The sequence below is a fragment of the Poromitra crassiceps genome (genome assembly GCF_964638095.1).
Source record: "Poromitra crassiceps genome assembly, chromosome: 19".
NCBI classification, from domain to species: Eukaryota; Metazoa; Chordata; class Actinopteri; order Beryciformes; family Melamphaidae; genus Poromitra; species Poromitra crassiceps.
Window position 1 is genome coordinate 18503063 of NC_139646.1, and position 17254 is coordinate 18520316.

Here is a 17254-nt window from a genome sequence, read left to right on the forward strand (position 1 = left end):
CTGTGGAGAAAACAAACGGCAGCTCAAAATGTTTCCAACCAAAGACCTGGCAGTGTGATTTTGTCTGAATATTGTGTGTTTTTGTTTTATGACATAAGTTAAAGGAAAAGATAATCCGCACACTGTTTTTGGAGCTCCCACGGTGAGGTTTTAATTACAAAGATGCAACGTTTCGACCCTCACGGGTCTTCATCAGGCAGTACGTAAGACGACCCTCACGGGTCTTCATCAGGCAGTACGTAAGACGACCCTCACGGGTCTTCATCAGGCAGTACGTAACACCCGTGAGGGTCTTCATCAGTACGTAAGACCCGTGAGGGTCGAAACGTTGCATCTTTGTAATTAAAACCTCACCGTGGGAGCTTCAAAAACAGTGTGTGGATTATCTTTTCCTTTTTCTATACGTGTATTTTTTCCAGCACCTGTTGAAATAGACTTTTGGATGTGCATGCACTCTACTCTTCCTTATGACAGAACAGAAGTTAATCATAAAAGCCTCAGAGGAATTATGAGTTCATCAGTCATTCAGATTAAACCGGACAGACAAAGCCGTCTTTATTTGTCACAAACAATTACGCAGGCTAGTGTTCTGTGCACAGTGCTTAAAGGACAATTCAGTTGTTTTTTTTACAACCTGGACCTTATTTCCAGCTGTATTTATGTTTTTACAACTCACCCTCAACAGAAACATTAACGAGGAACACCTGAATGGATGGACCCCTCATTAATGTTTGCTTGCACCGGTGTTACTTCCTGCCTCTTGGACACAAAATGGCTGCTGGGTGAAAAAGGCCCATGCAAATTCCAATTTAATTCAGTGAAGGAAAATGCTCTCTCTCTCTCTCTCATGTGCAGCTATACTCATTGTGCCACTGCTACATGTTAAAAACGACTGATACACAATTAAAAACGACTCTGATACATACACAATTAAAAACTACTCTGATACATGCACAATTAAAAACTACTCTGATAAATACACTTGGGAGTGTATGGGAGTGCATTGTTGTACATAATTGACTCTGTACCAGTCGCCTCTTAACAAAACAAGGTTAGGAGCAAAGGCATTGCTCCACTCTACTCTGCTTATAGAGCCATGCCACCCCCAATCACCCCCACCCCCAGGGACTCCCCCTTAATTCTTAATCAAATCAAGCGTTTCCAATGGCAATTAATATTAAGAGTATGCAAATTGCCCAGGAGAGCAAAATGATGTTGCCTCGATGAGCTCCCCGGCGTCCTCCCCTCTCTCCTCCCTGCACCTCCGTTCCTCGAGGGACACTAGGACCCAGCGTGCACTACACGAGGTAACAGACAGAGTGGATGGCTGGCTTGTTAGCAGTGGCCTGTCTCCGTAACCCTGCTTTTAGCAGACATGGAGGCGGTTCCTCCCTGCCCTCCACAGTGCAAAGGGCTCCACAGCAGCTGCCCTCAAAGCATTGATTCCCATACATGCTCTATACAGTGCCTATTTTGACTCTCACTGTATGGAATTGTAGAGAATAGTATCTGTCATATAGGCAGGAGTGTTACCCAGAAGTATTTGAACCCATATCTCAATTCAGTCTAAGATTCCTCAGGGCAACTAACAAGATCGCAGAGAGATCTGTGTCATTGCCGTGGATCTGAATGGTTTAATCTATGAGAAGAGAGTATGGCAAGGGTTTTCAAAGTCTGAGACTATGGACATGAAAGCATGGCGCTGACTAAATTAATGATTTTGAAATGTCTATGACATTGAGAGGAACGGCTTTGAATAACTGTACTGTATGTGCAGTGTATCGTTTTATTTATGTTATGTTGTGCTGAATCTCTTTAACCAAATCACACACATTTAGACTGTTCTAGGCTTAGGTTTGGCTTCTATGTGATCTCCTTTTATAACTAATGTAATAGCTAATATATTCCATTCACTGAGCCTCCCCTGAAACTGGTTGGAGCTCCCCTAGCTGGGCCTGGGGAGACCTGCCTCCCACTTTGAAAACCTCTGTGTATAGGCCCTCCGTGTGTGTCTGAATTATGCCCTACACTGACACACACGTGAAATACTCACACATTTCTTCTTACTGATATTAAAGGTGCGAGATACACAAATAGCATACAGTAGCCTATATGAAATGCTTGCACATACATACATACATACAACATGTAAAATTATTGCATTACTAGCCGAATACTCATCCCTGTGTGACTGGTCATTTAGTCAGACCTCCCTCACAGAGTTGGGATGCAGCCTCTCCTCTCTCTCCCCAGATGCTTTTCATACTCCACTTCAGTAGCTGATTACAACTCAGCTAACTGCGTGCTGCTCCACTCTGCTGCACCTGTGTGCTCCTCCACTCTGCAGCTCTTCATGGTGTTGAACCTGTCTTGAGGCATTGTGGCCACTAATTAGCCATGTTTGGCCATTTAGTCGGCCCTAATGACCTAATTCAGAAATCTGGCTCCATTCGGTCACCCGCAGGTGCTCTTTACACTTCCTGAAAGATTCAACCTGAGCGCAGGTAAAATAGCACAGCTGTGGCCAAACAGAATTCTACTCACTCACTCACAGACACTTCATATTGTTATAGGATACATACATGTGCAAGTGATCCATTTGAATGTCTTATAGTTTATCTGGAAGTAGGCCTATCTCACTTTCAACAGACAAGTATGAACTAATTGATTGATTGCCTTGACCCATTGTATGGCCATTGACGGGGCAAGAAGGACCCGACTTCAATCCATCACCCTTCCCCTTCCTGTACACACACACACACACACACACACACACACACACACACACACCTCTGAGCAAAAGCAGCAGACTGTCCTCCTCCTGCCCTCCGTCTCAGTTTTCCCTCTCCGAGCAATTAGGTGCATTTCCTGCTGGAGTCGTCGTCATGAAGCCGGGCTTTTAATTGAACGTGACGTCATGGGCCATTGAAGCTGGCAGGATCAGAGGTGGCCTCAGCAGTGTTTTGGGAATGGAACAGATCCAGTGTTCATTATAAGGAGAGATGAAGCCAGCTAGCATGATCAATCAGCAAAACATCTAGGTTAAAGCTATTCTTCCAGTAGATCCAGAGGGGAGTCATTGGCCTTGCTCTCGCTGTGGCTTAACAATGGTTTTTCGAACGGCTGTGGGAAAAGCCGTGGTTTACAGCATAGCCACAGTTCAGTTAATGGCAAACTGTCAATAATGAAGACATTTACTATATGGCGCTCGTATTTTTCTCTGTGGGTTTATCCGACCCTATGCTACCATGAGCATTTTAAAACAAATACTTATACGGTAATCATTTGCATATCATTTGACGCTGGTGTAGCGCTTTTCCCGTGGTATTGAATGAGAGTAAGCGCCCTGGGTCCTTATATATGACCAACCCCTATATAAGTGTGGTGGTATGGTTTTTAAATAATTAATTTACTGCTTAAATTATGAAATGACCCGCTGTTTTTAAGCTTTTAACCTTGTATTTTTAACCCCTTTTAATATACACGTATTTATCCTATTTATTCCATTTATTAATTACTCCGACAAAGATAATTTGTGATATACAAAAAACAATGACGATATTTATTCTCTCCAATGGAAAATAAAAGGTTGCAAGGCACAGTAACAACACTGTTATTCTTCAGGCTTTTGGGTAAACACTGTATGAAATATAGGCTACTAGCCTTTTACCTTAAAATACAGTAATATTACCCGAACTGGAAAATAACAACAGCACAACAGTGCTACCACAAACAAATAAAGCCGGCAATAAATAAAATAACCCCCCCTTGCAGGCCTGATAGAGTTGAGCGCTCAAGATATTCTGCACTGGACTGCTCACCACAGTTCAACAGCACAGAAATCTCCTCTTACCAGACTCCTCTTCATATACAGGGAATCCTCTTCAAAAGTAATCCTCTTCCCTCTTCAACCTCCACTTCCGGAGGAAAGGAAGGACAGGGGGAAAAGATGGCTGTCTCCCTTTGTGGAGGGTTGTGGAGCTCCCTCGTGGCAACACGGGGCGCTATCTGGTTCCAGCGTAGCCAGAGGTGCAACCAAGCCTCAATGAGCACGGTGCACTGTCTGGAGCTGCGCCTCGGTGGAGATCAAAGGAAAGGACCCGACTGATCAAAGGGAACAATGCTGCTATCACAGTTAGCTATCACCCTGAAAGTGACTGTTAGCCAATAGCCACTGACAAAGCTACTTTTGACTACACAGCTACAGTAATGGTCAGCATCTTTGCTACTAGGCTTAGGGACCTTGCGAAGTAAAGGTTAGCCAATTAGTCGCTATGGCTAGCTGCTATTAGCTGGCTACAGTTAGCTATTAGTTGGCCAGCTAGCTACTCACGGCTGGTAGACGGTTGGTCCCACGGACTCCTCGCTCCACCACCGGCCAACACACGACTCTCACGGGTAGTGATAACGTTTGTCTTGAAAATAAACAGCAACTTAGAATTTACAGGAGCGCAGGACAAGGCCTCCACTCCTCCGACCTTAGACCCCCAGCAGACTGACTGCTGGCCTTTCTAGTCCCGCCTTCCTCCCCCACCATCCAATAGTAAATCAGAGAGACCAATCGCACCGAATCGCAGGACGCCATGCTGAACACGTTTGGTTGTTCCCCAGGTGTGAGGAAATTGTGATCTCATACAAGCTTTACAGGACGAATTAAAGGGACAGGACATAGAATTATATTAGGCCAGAATGATAATGGGGATTTAGTTCAACAAGATGGGGATTTTAGTTTTAAGCAAATAGGGATAAGAGGGATAATTGTTTGGTGTTAAGTTTAGAGACAGATTACCTCAATTTAACCCAGGGTACACTGGTGTGACCCTGATCTATATCAGAAATGACAATTGACTACCTGACTATTCGCAAGAAAGTAAAAGCTTATTTTACGCAACTTAAAAATGTGGACGATTTTCCTTAACTCAAAAATCTGAGAGCTGCAAAAAGAGCTGCAAATGCAGCAGGTGCACATGATCAGGAAATGAGTCTGAGGTGAAACCTGCAATAGGCGACTTTGACCAAGCGGCAGTGAGAGACCTAACGTCTGAAGGACTTCATTTTCCAGAAACCATGTAATGTGGTGTCAGTAAACAACACATTCATCTGACTTAAATTTCTCCTTTTGGTAGGCTATGGGTTAAGATGGTTCCATACCAGTGTATTTGTTACCTCCTGTGTACTAAGACTTCCTGCCAGTAAACCTCAAATTAATTTGGGTAAATAAAGTGTACTGTATAGGCTATCTACACGGTCTCAATGGGCCTTTTTCACAGCCGCCATTTTGTGTCTAAAATGCAGGGTAAAGACAGGTGCAACCAACTCACTAATTTGGGCCCCGGCACTGGAACACCTAAATGGACTGGAAGTGTTTTGGTGCACCTGTGATACCTCCTGCCTTTTAGACACAAAATGGCTGCTGTGAAAAAGGCCTATTAGGCAGAGTGGGTCACTCTTCTCTGCTGCAGCCTTAATTTGTGAGTTAGTCTGACTAGTGCTGATACCTGTTGGAGCATGCAGCCACTGTGTGTGTGTGTGTGTGTGTGTGTGTGTCTGCCACCTGCTTGTGTAGGTGTGCCACCTGCTGGGTGCTGTGTCGAGCTATTACTAATTGTGGATGCCCATTGGAACACACTTACTGTCTGTCTGTGTGAGCTTCACCGGCTGGCGTGGGTAGTGCTATCAGCAATTGGTGCGTGTCACCTGCTGGCTGTTGTCGGTAGTTTGATCACTAATTGGTGTATGTATGTGTATGTGTCTGCGTGCGTGTGCCTGGAGTGTGTGTGTGTCACCTGTTGGCTGCTGTTGATAGTGCTATCACTAAATCATTGTCTGTCTCTGTGTGTGTGTGTCACATGCTGACTGCTGTAGTTGGTGCTATGACTAATTGGCCATTTTTTACCATTTAATCCGCCATAATGACATAATTACAATATCCGGCTTCACCGTCTGCTTGGGACCTCTGCTGGTACCCGTGCCAAATATGAATGCTGTCAGGCTGACGGTGTCCGAGGGAAATGAAACACAGAAACATACATGCATGCATACATACAGATACTGTACATATACGTATGTTTGACCTTTTATGTTATTGTTAGATAACACAGATGCATACAAATGTGCCTAGAGTAGCTTAAATTATAGTTTAGCTCTAGCTCCTAAAAGTCACACCAGCGTTAAACACTGTAACATATTGTGTAATCGGTCCTCCTGCTACAGTAAAGCACTCCTCCAGAGTCTCCTTCACACTAAATCCACAGTAATACCAGGCTGTATTGGCGTGCGGCTCCCGTGGGGGCACTGCAGTGCACTACCTTGAGATGTCAGCAGAGCTGGCCCCCGTTGGCATTGATCTCTGGGTAATCTCCTTTCTCTCCTGGGCATCCAAGCATTGTCTGACGAAGAACGATTATCCCCCTCTTGCCCCAACCCCCCTCATCAGTCCCCCTCCTGTCCCAACCCCCCTCATCAGTCCCCCTCATGTCCCAACCCCCCTCATCAGCTGAGTCCCCCTCTTGCCCCAACCCCCCTCCTCAGCTGCAGCATCATCACTGGCCTGTGCTCTGTCCTCCCTCTGATCCTCTTTGTTAAAGACTATGCAGGTCTTGATATCTACATCATCTGAATAACGATGGCTGCTTCACTATTTCGCCTGAGAGTAACACAGCCATCACCAGTTTTCAGATGATGGATGCGCCCAGAATTGTAGATATCTCAGCTGAATTGAGTTATGTACGGCATAGGTGGTCTTATACTCTTGTACTGTATTATAGTCTACAGTGTATCCATCTATCTACCTATTCATCGAAGATATACTAATTTCAAATCTGCATTGTTGTCGTTATGTCATCTCCTATACCGCAGCCATTTTATGCATAAAAACCCAGATATATTTATACCTCTATCCTCTATTCAGTATCATTCAATTTAGCATCATCATTATACTCTGTGCTGAACCTTAAGGTTACAGCCATGTTGAAATTAACTTCTTCATCTTTAATGACTCCATCTTGGATTCTCATCCCTATTCATGAGAGTATCCCTTCTTTGGAAGGCTACTTGACAAACTAGGAGGAGAAAAGAAAGAGAGAAAGACAGACAGACAGACAGAAAGAAGCACGCTCTCAAATACTTTACTCCAAATTAAGAGTTAAGTTTCACCCAGTTCTTCTCTATGAACTTCTGGTAATGATAAAAGAGGAGGGCTCATTAAAAGTGCTTGAATACATCCAAGTAAAGTATCAGTCAAATAACACTTGAGATGTTTTCACAGGTTCCAGCACCTTCCCTCTCGATAGTTAACCATGATGTTGCCATCGTCATGCCAACTAATTGGATGTATCTTTGGGGGTGGTCCTTGTCAGATCTCATTCCAGCAGAGCTAGTATGACATATGGGAGATGAAGCCCTAAATTAAAGTTATTGTAACTGACAGATGTCTGACTCAACAGACATCCATTTAAGTGGGAGTAAGCTACTTACAAATTGCTATAGGAAAAAGTAATCAAAACAGTGTGGTAACTGCATACTGATAATTTGCCACTTTTAATTTCTGTTTATGAACCTTCCTCTCTGCAGATGTGATGAGCAGACAAGCAGAGCAAGCTAATAATTAGGAAGCCAGACACGCTCTCTTCTGACTGAGCAATTGTTCCATTATTGTGAACGCTTGATTGTTTATCTGACAGGTTGGTAGACATTTATCAAAATGACTAAATGTGTTGAAGTGCGTAAAAGAAAGCACCAACCCCTGTTTCATTTGTTTTCTTTATAGGTTGAATATTACTTGCGCAAATACATAGTATTTCTTTACAAATATTGTAAGAAAATGAAAACACCGTTAACAGACTTCTTTCCATTTAATAAATATGATTGTAAATGCATAAAACAATTACACACAGCACAGTTGAGGTCAAACAAAAAACATTGTAACACCTTACCGTCTGTTCTTATACAAAAGCTGTACAGTAATAAAACTCTTTTTTATTATTATTAATATTTCTCTATAAAAATAATCTTGCTAACTCTACGGGGGAAGGGGAGGAGGAGATAGAGAGGGAGAGTGTGTGCAGCTCAAAGCTACTCTACAAGCTTGATATTGTTTCCCACACCCTTGGGTGCTGTCACATACGCTAACCAGGAGGCCAAAGCAGAACTTCCAGAAGGTTGGACCTCCTCCGTGTTGCCTTACTGTGAAACTCAAAGGCTGAAGGTGCTTTTATCATGAAGAAGTCCTTTCTAAACTGCTGATCTTGTTTCGCCATAGTAAAATTTCATGTCCCCTAGAGTTAAAGGGATACGCCAATTTTTTTGGGGAGATTCTCCTATTTGCCATATGGCCGATATTAAGTGTAGGATGTGGATGTCTTTATCTTCACTGTGCGTGCAGTACACCGCTAACTGCTAATAGCTTAGCACTACAATGGCAGTATGTACAACTGCCTATCCCCGTTCAGTTGCCCAAAATACACATTCCAACAGCGCCAGAAACACTCACATGTACATGTTGTGACTGCTGTACTCAACACGCGATGAAATAATAATCCAACGTTAGATGAAACGGTCATTTCTGAAGTAAATCCACTAACTAACAAAGAGTAACCAAACCGAAGTTACTTCCTCGTTTGCCATGAGGCGCATGCGTCTCATGAAAAAGGAAGGAAGTAATGTAATGTTGGCGTATCCCTTTAAGGTTGGGATTCAGGGCCTTCCGCCTTTTCTGACCCTACATTTGTGGTGGTTACACTACGTCTACGTCTCAAGCCGTTAGGATTTGAGCCGGGTGAGAACAGTCGCTCATTGAATCATGCCTCCAATTCAGTTCGCTCTCATAGAAGTTCACACCCTTGCTGTTGCAAAACACGTAAAAGAAACCTATCCTTGAATTCCCTTTTGTGTACACAATAGTATTATAGGAAGTCAAATTATTGTCATAATTTGCTAAGTTACCCAGACATGTCATTGATGCCGTTGATTTACAAACATTCAGCCACCATTACGGTATATGTGGAATGATACCATGCCAATGGAAAGTACAAAGCAACTGGTGACAAGGTGGCACTATACTGTCCTGCAATCTTATAGATGATACAACACAGGAACAATGAACATGAGGATGGAAGCAGAGAGGTTCTCAGAAATCATCTTAGCATGCAGCTTTAAAATATACATGTTTGCTTTTAAACAGACAGACAGCTGTTTATTTCAACGTATACAAGAAAAGGTCAATTAGTTACTGAGTGAATCCACACAATAGGCCATACCTCTTAGCAAAGAGCACACCTAAGTGTCTAATCATGGATGTTCTGTATTGTCCTGGATTACATTCTATAGAATTTGTGTGTGTGTGTGTGTGTACACGCTTGCACATGTGACACCTGCAGACATTTCTGTACAGCTCCGACTGAGAATGGTAGGAAAGATCATCAAAAAATCCCATTCTCTATTCATGATCACTGTCACATAAATCTCCACAAGTAAAAGGAAAAGACAAAAAAAAGAAGAAGAAAAAAATCCCTCAGAAGATTTAAGAGTTGTCAATCAAGCATTTACACCTGTCAGATTTTGCACACGAAATACCAGCGGTAACCATCCATGTAGCCTGGTACAGTATCATCTCCGCTCTATTTCTCCTGCTGCAACAGAGCTTTATAGTGAGCCAGGATGAAGATGGCTGCTACCAGAGAGCGGGGCAGGACATTAGCCTAAATGTGTCACCAACCTTAGCCAGCCTTGAGAGCTTGACTGGCCGCATTAAGTATTCAAGAAGTCAACCCCTCTTGTTCTATCCAATAGAACGCCCTAATGCGCCACATCCCCAAAAAGCACTGTTCCATTTCTCTTAACTTCTCTCCCTCTCGGTCTCTCTGCCTTTCTCGCTGCCAAGCTCTTTGGTCTCTTCCCACAGAGTAGCTGCATCTCATTCCGACTTGTCACCTAAAATTTGGGCCAAGATAAATTGTCCTCTGCCTCGTCTTTAGGGACGTTGGCTGTGATTGCGGTGTGGCTGAGGAAGACTTTTGGCTGGTTTTGCTTTCTGGGATAGTCCTCCTGTCCCCCCCCCCCCACATCCCCCCCCCCCCAACACCCCGGCGATCTCTTCTCTTATACCCAGCGTGTGTGTGTGTGTGTGTGTGTGTGTGTGTGTGTGAGATGCCCGATGGTATCTGGGGATCACTTGCAGTCCGAAGGTACAGTGGAGCACCTGAGCCATCAAGTGGTCTATCACGTTGAAGCACAAAACATTTTACAAACTGGTACTGTATGTATCAGTAAATAGTACTAGAAGCGTTAGATTAACAGCAAAATGTAAAGGAATTAAGAAAAAACTAAAACAAAAACTCTATCTGTTATTAAATGAAAAGCAGAATTAAAGGAAACATTTCCGTAGAAAATGTGTATTGTGCCATAATCAGCTTTCCAAGAGACAATGGACAAAAAGCAAAGTATCCTATTCATATTTTATAACAGTATTTCTGTTTAGTATGACATTTGTTATTAAAATACATAAAATTCTAACATAGACATCCATGATTTACAAAATAAATGTGTATTTCATTTCAATAACATACTTCATAAAAGTATATTCTTATGAATAAATAATACACTACTGCCGTTAGCATCATACAACAGCAAACCAATCTCAGATACATGAGCGAAATCAAAACAATGTTGCTTATTACATTTCTCCCCTTTTCTAGTTCATGCTCACTCTCATTCTAGAGATTGTGTACTTGACTGGTATAAATAAATTGTAATTAAAAAGGTTTAATTTATTTGATGTGTATGTAAAAAAAAGAAGAGAAAAAGAAAGAAAGTAAAAACCTGTACACAGTTTCTTCTGGTTTTTCCACAGAGCACAGTTTGTGTCAGCAAGGTCCAGCATGCACAGGTACAGTATAAAGCTCAAAACCATTGGGTCCCAAATGGTAAAAAAAAAAAAAATCTATGACACAGCTGGACTGGCAATCCAGTCCAGAGTTTAGACTGGCAATGCAGTCCAGAGTTTAGACTGGCAATCCAGTCCAGAGTTTAGACTGGCAATCCAGTCCAGCGTTTAGACGTTGATGTATGTGGGGAGTTCTGTTGAGAATTTCACATGTACGTGAGGTTTCATACATCCTGCAGGGGGGGAAAGAGAGGGAAGACAAAGTCACATTAGAGTAAGCGATTATTCAACCTTGTTTTATAAGATACGTCAATTAAAAGCTCATTCTGATTTGAAAGGGCATGCAGAGGATAATTTTTAGTGGGGCTGGAAATTTTGATTAATATAAGAACAGATTAGAAAGAACATTTGACATAAGAGAAACAGTAAAGTAAAAGAGAACAGAAACAAATACAGGTAGTAGTGACTGAGCATGCAGTAATATGCATCTGCATTCATGGTTTAGCAACGTTAATGATTCACATTTTGACATTGAACAGAGAACAGAATTATAACGACATTTCCCTCTTTTGTTTCCATCTATAGCAATTTACTTCAAAATGTGCAAGAGAGTTTATAATAAAAACAGATGCTGCAACAAACCAGACCCAGTTAGTGTGTTAGGTCATGGAAACAACTAATGGACAAACAAGCATGCACGGGCAAACATATAATCATGATATTTTCAACTGATAAAAGTGGGATAGCATCCAGGAGAACATTGAGTTACATCTATTACCAGGAAGCAATAATTGTAGTTTTCAATATACCCATCATACTCATTTTGCCTTAGCCTTCGCTCAACCCATGACCGGACTCAACCCATTAACCCCTTCTGAGGAACACACAATGAGAAACACACCATGAGCATCATGAAGCAAGCAACCAGTACATGATAACAATGGTATGAAACAGGACAAGCAATGGAGCAAAAATAAAATGCTAGCCACTGATGGAAGTCATATTTACTAGCGATGGGACGATATATCGGAATTCAATATATCGCAATGCAAAAAAGTGACAATGCATGTTGTGGGACAGAAAAATGCGACATTAGCTACATTTTAGTAATAACAAAATGAGATGGCTTGCTCACAATAATTTCACAAGCTCTCTATTGAAATTATATTATTTGCACTTTGTAATGACATTTTTAAATTGTTGTTTACATTCTAGCAGACAATGCCACCGTCTCAGAAATAAGGATAATTCTGCACATTCTTTGTCATCATTTAAATGTTATGTATGGCTGTATGGCTGTATTGAATCGTGAACCCTACATCGTGTATGGAATCATATTGTGGAATAAGCAAAGTTAATATTTACCGATGGGCCGCGAGTTAAACTCTGTGTCCAGAATCTCCAAAGAAGTCACCATGTCCCGTTGTGGGTTGGGTGTGATCTCCGCTGGACTTACTGGACTGATCATTTCTTGTTCTTTTTCGTTCTGCATCTGCGCATAGACGTTGAGGCCTGGGATCTTCCTTGAGGAAAGATTTACAATGAGGCAAGGCATAAAGATAACAGCCTAACTGAAAAAAGAGAGCAAGGACGCAGCCTGAGCCCCCAGAGGATTGATACGTTACGTATAACAATACAATTGTTGGCAACTAGAACCAGGCAATAAACCTTGTTTAGTTGATTACTTTGTTTCTTTCTTTGACTTTTGAAAACATTTGCGAGCATATTTGCATGTCAATTAGCCTATGTACAGCTCTGGAAAACAATAAAGGTCTGTAAGTTTGAAGCTTTATTATCCGTCTGCTTGTCTATAGATCTCGATGACCCTGAGTGACCTTTTCTTTCATTGTTGGGGAAAAATAATTTAGCATTTGAGAAAGGTCAACTGCAGGTTCAACGGGCTTAATATTGATAGCGACTGAGTGTTGACTGGCATTTCGTTTTCAAAGAGCGACCCGACAACAGAATTTCAAAACAGTTCTTGCAGAAGTCGAAGCCAATTCTCCGTTGAGCGGCTGTGGGTCTAGGTGTTTGACAGACAGCGATCAACCCTCTCTGTAGCCTTGCTGTCAGTATCGCTCCCACATGGCTAGACACGTTTCCACACCTTCATAAAAGCTGCAGTATGATGGCTATATGCACACTTTGACGCGCTATAAACACTTTACCTTTTGAATTTGTAGATGACAAATACAGCTAACCCCACAACCACTACTGATAGCAGCATTAGCATGGCGGAGCCACTGTGGTTCTCGCTGGTGTCCACAAGGGGCGCTGCAGAGACAGGGAGACAAGTCACAAAGCATACATTAAAATGACCCAAAGTATTGCCAGTATTTCCACCCAGCTAAATCATGCATTGAGCGGTCAACAAGAAAATTGACGCCTATTTATAAAAAAAAAAAAAGTATATGAAATAATTTAATACAGTAGTATTGACTTCTCTTACTCTTTATCTTATAAGCCCCCTAGGACAGTAGCAGCATCCCCAATAGGAAGAGGCACACATACTTGTAACGATGCTCACTCTCTGAATGTCTCTGTGTAGCTACATGGTGGGAGCCAATCACACACAGGGGTGGGGTCGTTAGTTGACGGGGCAACAAAACTAAACGAAAAAGAACACCTGACTATCCACTGCATCTACGTACAGTAGGTCTCTCCATAGCATCTACGTACAGTAGGTCTCTCCATAGCATCTACGTACAGTAGGTCTCTCCATAGCATCTACGTACAGTAGGTCTCTCCATAGCCGGCTAACTTTGCGCATGCTTAATGTTACATCGCACTTAGGAAGTATATAGTCCCTCCTAGTCAGCTCTTAACATACACAGGCAGCTGTATTCGTAGAGGCGTAAGGCTTTACCTGCTGATAGGTGTGCTGCGTACACTGTGACTTGGACCCCAGGCCGCAACGTGAACTGGACCAGGTTTTGATTCAAGGCACTGAGCAAAACCTCAGAGAGCTGTTGGGGCAGAGAGGACAGAATCAATAAATAAATAAATATAAAAATAAAAAAATATGAATAAATGTTGTTGTTCCACCCCCTCTGCTGATCTGGGGAGAGTTGCAGACTCTCACATGCTTCCTCTGATACATGTGCAGTCGCCAGCCGCTTCTTTTCACCTGACAGGCGAGGAGTTTCACCAGCAGGACGTATATTCGCTATTCCCCCAGTTCCCCTCCCCCCGAACAGACTGACCAGAGGAGGCGCTAGTGCAGCGACCAGGACTCGCTGTATCTAACACAATATCGCACACTTCAGGTCAGTGTCAACATCATCAAATCTCTCCTTGCTTTTGACTCATCCGGTTTGCCAACCTTGTATTGACACCCTGACATTTCAAAGCAAATTTGCTTGCAGTGCTGATCAATTTTCTGCAAGTAATCATCAATTTTTTTCCATGTGGAGCTGAAAAATAATTGAGTCCAAACTTCCCCTGCCCTTGATGGCACTTCCTAGTGTGTTCCTGATTCAACGCATGCTTACGGTAATCAGGTTGTGAGTGATTGCCACAGTAAGCAGCCATGACCTGATGAGACCTTAGTTGATGCTGTGCCTCCGTCAACAACCCCAGTCGGAGGATATCGGTTTTCATAATGATCTGTGTGTGTGGGACCTTTACAGTACGCATGTGATGATGAAACCTTGCTTGACCCATGGTTTTCAGAGTGGCAAGTAACCTTCTGCACTAAGAACATCCAACTCTGACAGACATAAATCAAACAGATTACCCTGACCTGAAGGTAAGCTATACAATAGTCCAATCTCATCCACTCATAATCTGTTGCCCCACATTGATGGTCTTATTCAGGTCATCATATATAATATCTCTGCCCCGAGGCCCTAATCCGGATACTGAATGTTAAAAATGAGATACGGTTTCTTGTGCAATGATATTAGGATATCATAAAGCATATCATTATTTTCTCTCCATCTAATCGGCAACCTTGAAACAAGCAGAAATAGAGTTGCATAGAGATAACGAGACACTGGCTAAACAAATTTATCCATTTTCTCTCTCCTGATCTAATTTTTTTTTCTATGCAGAGGCTTCATTTATCTTATCTGCCTCATTTGCCAAATTAATTGTGATATGACTAATTTCTGTAGTCCTTCATCCTCCCTTTATATTTCTTATTAGTTTAAATTTAGACTATGCTATGAATAATTACTTTTTCCCCACTGTGTACCAGGGTCAGTAAATCTATTATACATTCTAATCAGCAGTCCACGCACTACACATTCAAGATGCCAGCCTTGAATGAAGATTTATTGCCAGCTCGTATAGGAGAGGATGTTTCCAAGCGATCAACTAGGTGTGAGAACGCTGGGAAAGGAGATCAAATTGATTTTCACTCCCAGTTCCCTTTTCTAGCCGTGCCTGTGGAATGCTCCCCGCGGAGAGCAGATCTCACATTATTATCAGTCATTATCTATTATGCGAGGCTGGGAGCTAATTCAGTCCATCTTGATACGCCCGTGATTAAGTGGACAGACCAGCCATGACAATCTCTTTGTCTGGGCCTCTTAGGCTCCTCGGAGACTCAGGCCGCACACCCACAGGATGTGACTCGAGGGAGTTTGAAAGTCATTCGCCTTGATGACTTGTGAATACTTGTCAGGCATATTGATGAGTCTATTGTAGAGATTTCTCATGCGTGTGCTAGAATTAGACTCGTGTGGAAAACACTGGACATGCTTCGGTGGACCAACATTGACATCTGCTGGAGGAAAGCGGGAACTCAAGCCTGGGGATTCTTTTTTTATTTGGAGCAATTACTGGATATGCCACACCGAGGAAAAAACACTCAACGGAAAAAACAAAATAAAACCTGAGTCACCTGAAATGATCTTCAGATGCTTCACACCTGCACAACGCTTGAAACAACATGGAGTGCCGCTCTCATGCTGGCATCAGAGTGAGCGTAACGAGGTGACATCTCTCCACCCACATAAACACTGTGGAGGTGCTGGAGAAAAGGCACGGCAGCCGCTGCAACAGCTGTTCTCACCTGATCTAAATGAGCCTGGCTCTTCTCTGCTCTCCCCTCAGTCAGCTGTTTGTCTGGCAGGAGGAAGAACTCTGCTGCTGTGGGTAACCCGGGCAGCACCGTGACCAGGAGCCGCTCCTCTCGGACGCCTGTGGCCTAGAGGGGAACGAGAGGAAGAGGAGGGAGGAAGGCAGAGATCAGTTTCCCTCAACTGACAAAATCTATTACAATATTTTAGACCGAATACCTTGATATCGTTTTTTCAGATTTTTCTCCCCAATTGTACTTGGCTAATAGACTGATGTCACTTTCCCAGTGGAACACGCCCCCTCAATTGGGACTGAGTGGCAAAACAAAAACCTTCCTCAGCAGGCTCCTCCCTCTTCAGTCAGCGGGTGTGACCGCACACTGACTTCTGCCTCTTTGACATCACGTGCATATTACCCCTGCAGTCCCGGTCGTTGCTCGACCCCCTCTGCCAATCTGGGGAGATTTGTTTACAAGCACATGCTTCCTCCAATACATGTGCAGTTACCTGACAGTCACCTGACAGTGAGGAGTTTCACCTGCATGGCGTAGCACGTGGGAGGAACACGCTGAACGTTATTGAACATGCTATTCCCCCCAACTTCCCCTCCCCCTCGAACAGGCCCCCCGAACAACCAGAGGAGGCACTAGTGCAGCGACCAGGACTCATAGGTAACTCAGAGGTAACACAGGTGCGACCCTCATGTTGGTAGGCAGGGAATCTACCGCTGCACTACGCGGACGCCCCATACCTCGATATCAGTGATGTGATGTTATTTTAGGGATAAGTATTCATGCTTTCAGAAGATATCTACAAGCAAATCGATTAAGAATGAGTAAGGATCATTAGTAATCAGCAATGCGTAATCAGTAAGTACATGTATATGATGATATATAAAAGTCAACCATTGCTCATTTTACTCGAAGAGGCTAATAATTCAGAAAATGTGATCACTTTAAGACCAGGAAGAAGTAACTGTTAGGGTTGCTGTGGGACATGTGGATTTAGGTGCGGATACACGATCATCATCACTGATGACATCATCAGTGAGACCATCCGAGAGGCATGATCTAGACACTTATGAATCATGACATCATCACCGTCTGCGACATCATCAGTGATCTATGACATCATAGTAGGAATGATGACATCATCTAACAGTAACATTTCGGTTATTTCTTAATATCTCATCACAATAGTGATAACATAATTTATCAACCAGCCCTAACTATGTGTGTGAATGTGTCACTTGGTCCTGACACTTTATAGCAGCTACAGTGTTTCCTCTGTACTTGCATGCAGCTGTGGTGCTTGGAGCAATCATTCTAGTTTTGTCCCATATCTGTTG

The 17254-nt window shown here is 42.9% G+C and overlaps 1 protein-coding gene across 1 annotated transcript in view; it reads right to left on the reverse strand.

The window, feature by feature from the left end:
- Positions 1-11050: 11050 nt before the first annotated feature.
- Positions 11051-17254, reverse strand: part of sorcs1 (sortilin-related VPS10 domain containing receptor 1) — a gene marked incomplete at both ends in the record, with an annotated part of 211539 nt that continues 205335 nt past the window's right edge. The window contains 5 exons of the mRNA XM_083655821.1: positions 11051-11115; positions 12248-12405; positions 13051-13156; positions 13749-13848; positions 15900-16034. Coding sequence (XP_083511947.1) covers positions 11051-11115; positions 12248-12405; positions 13051-13156; positions 13749-13848; positions 15900-16034 — 564 coding nt within the window. The remainder of the gene's footprint in view (positions 11116-12247; positions 12406-13050; positions 13157-13748; positions 13849-15899; positions 16035-17254) is intronic.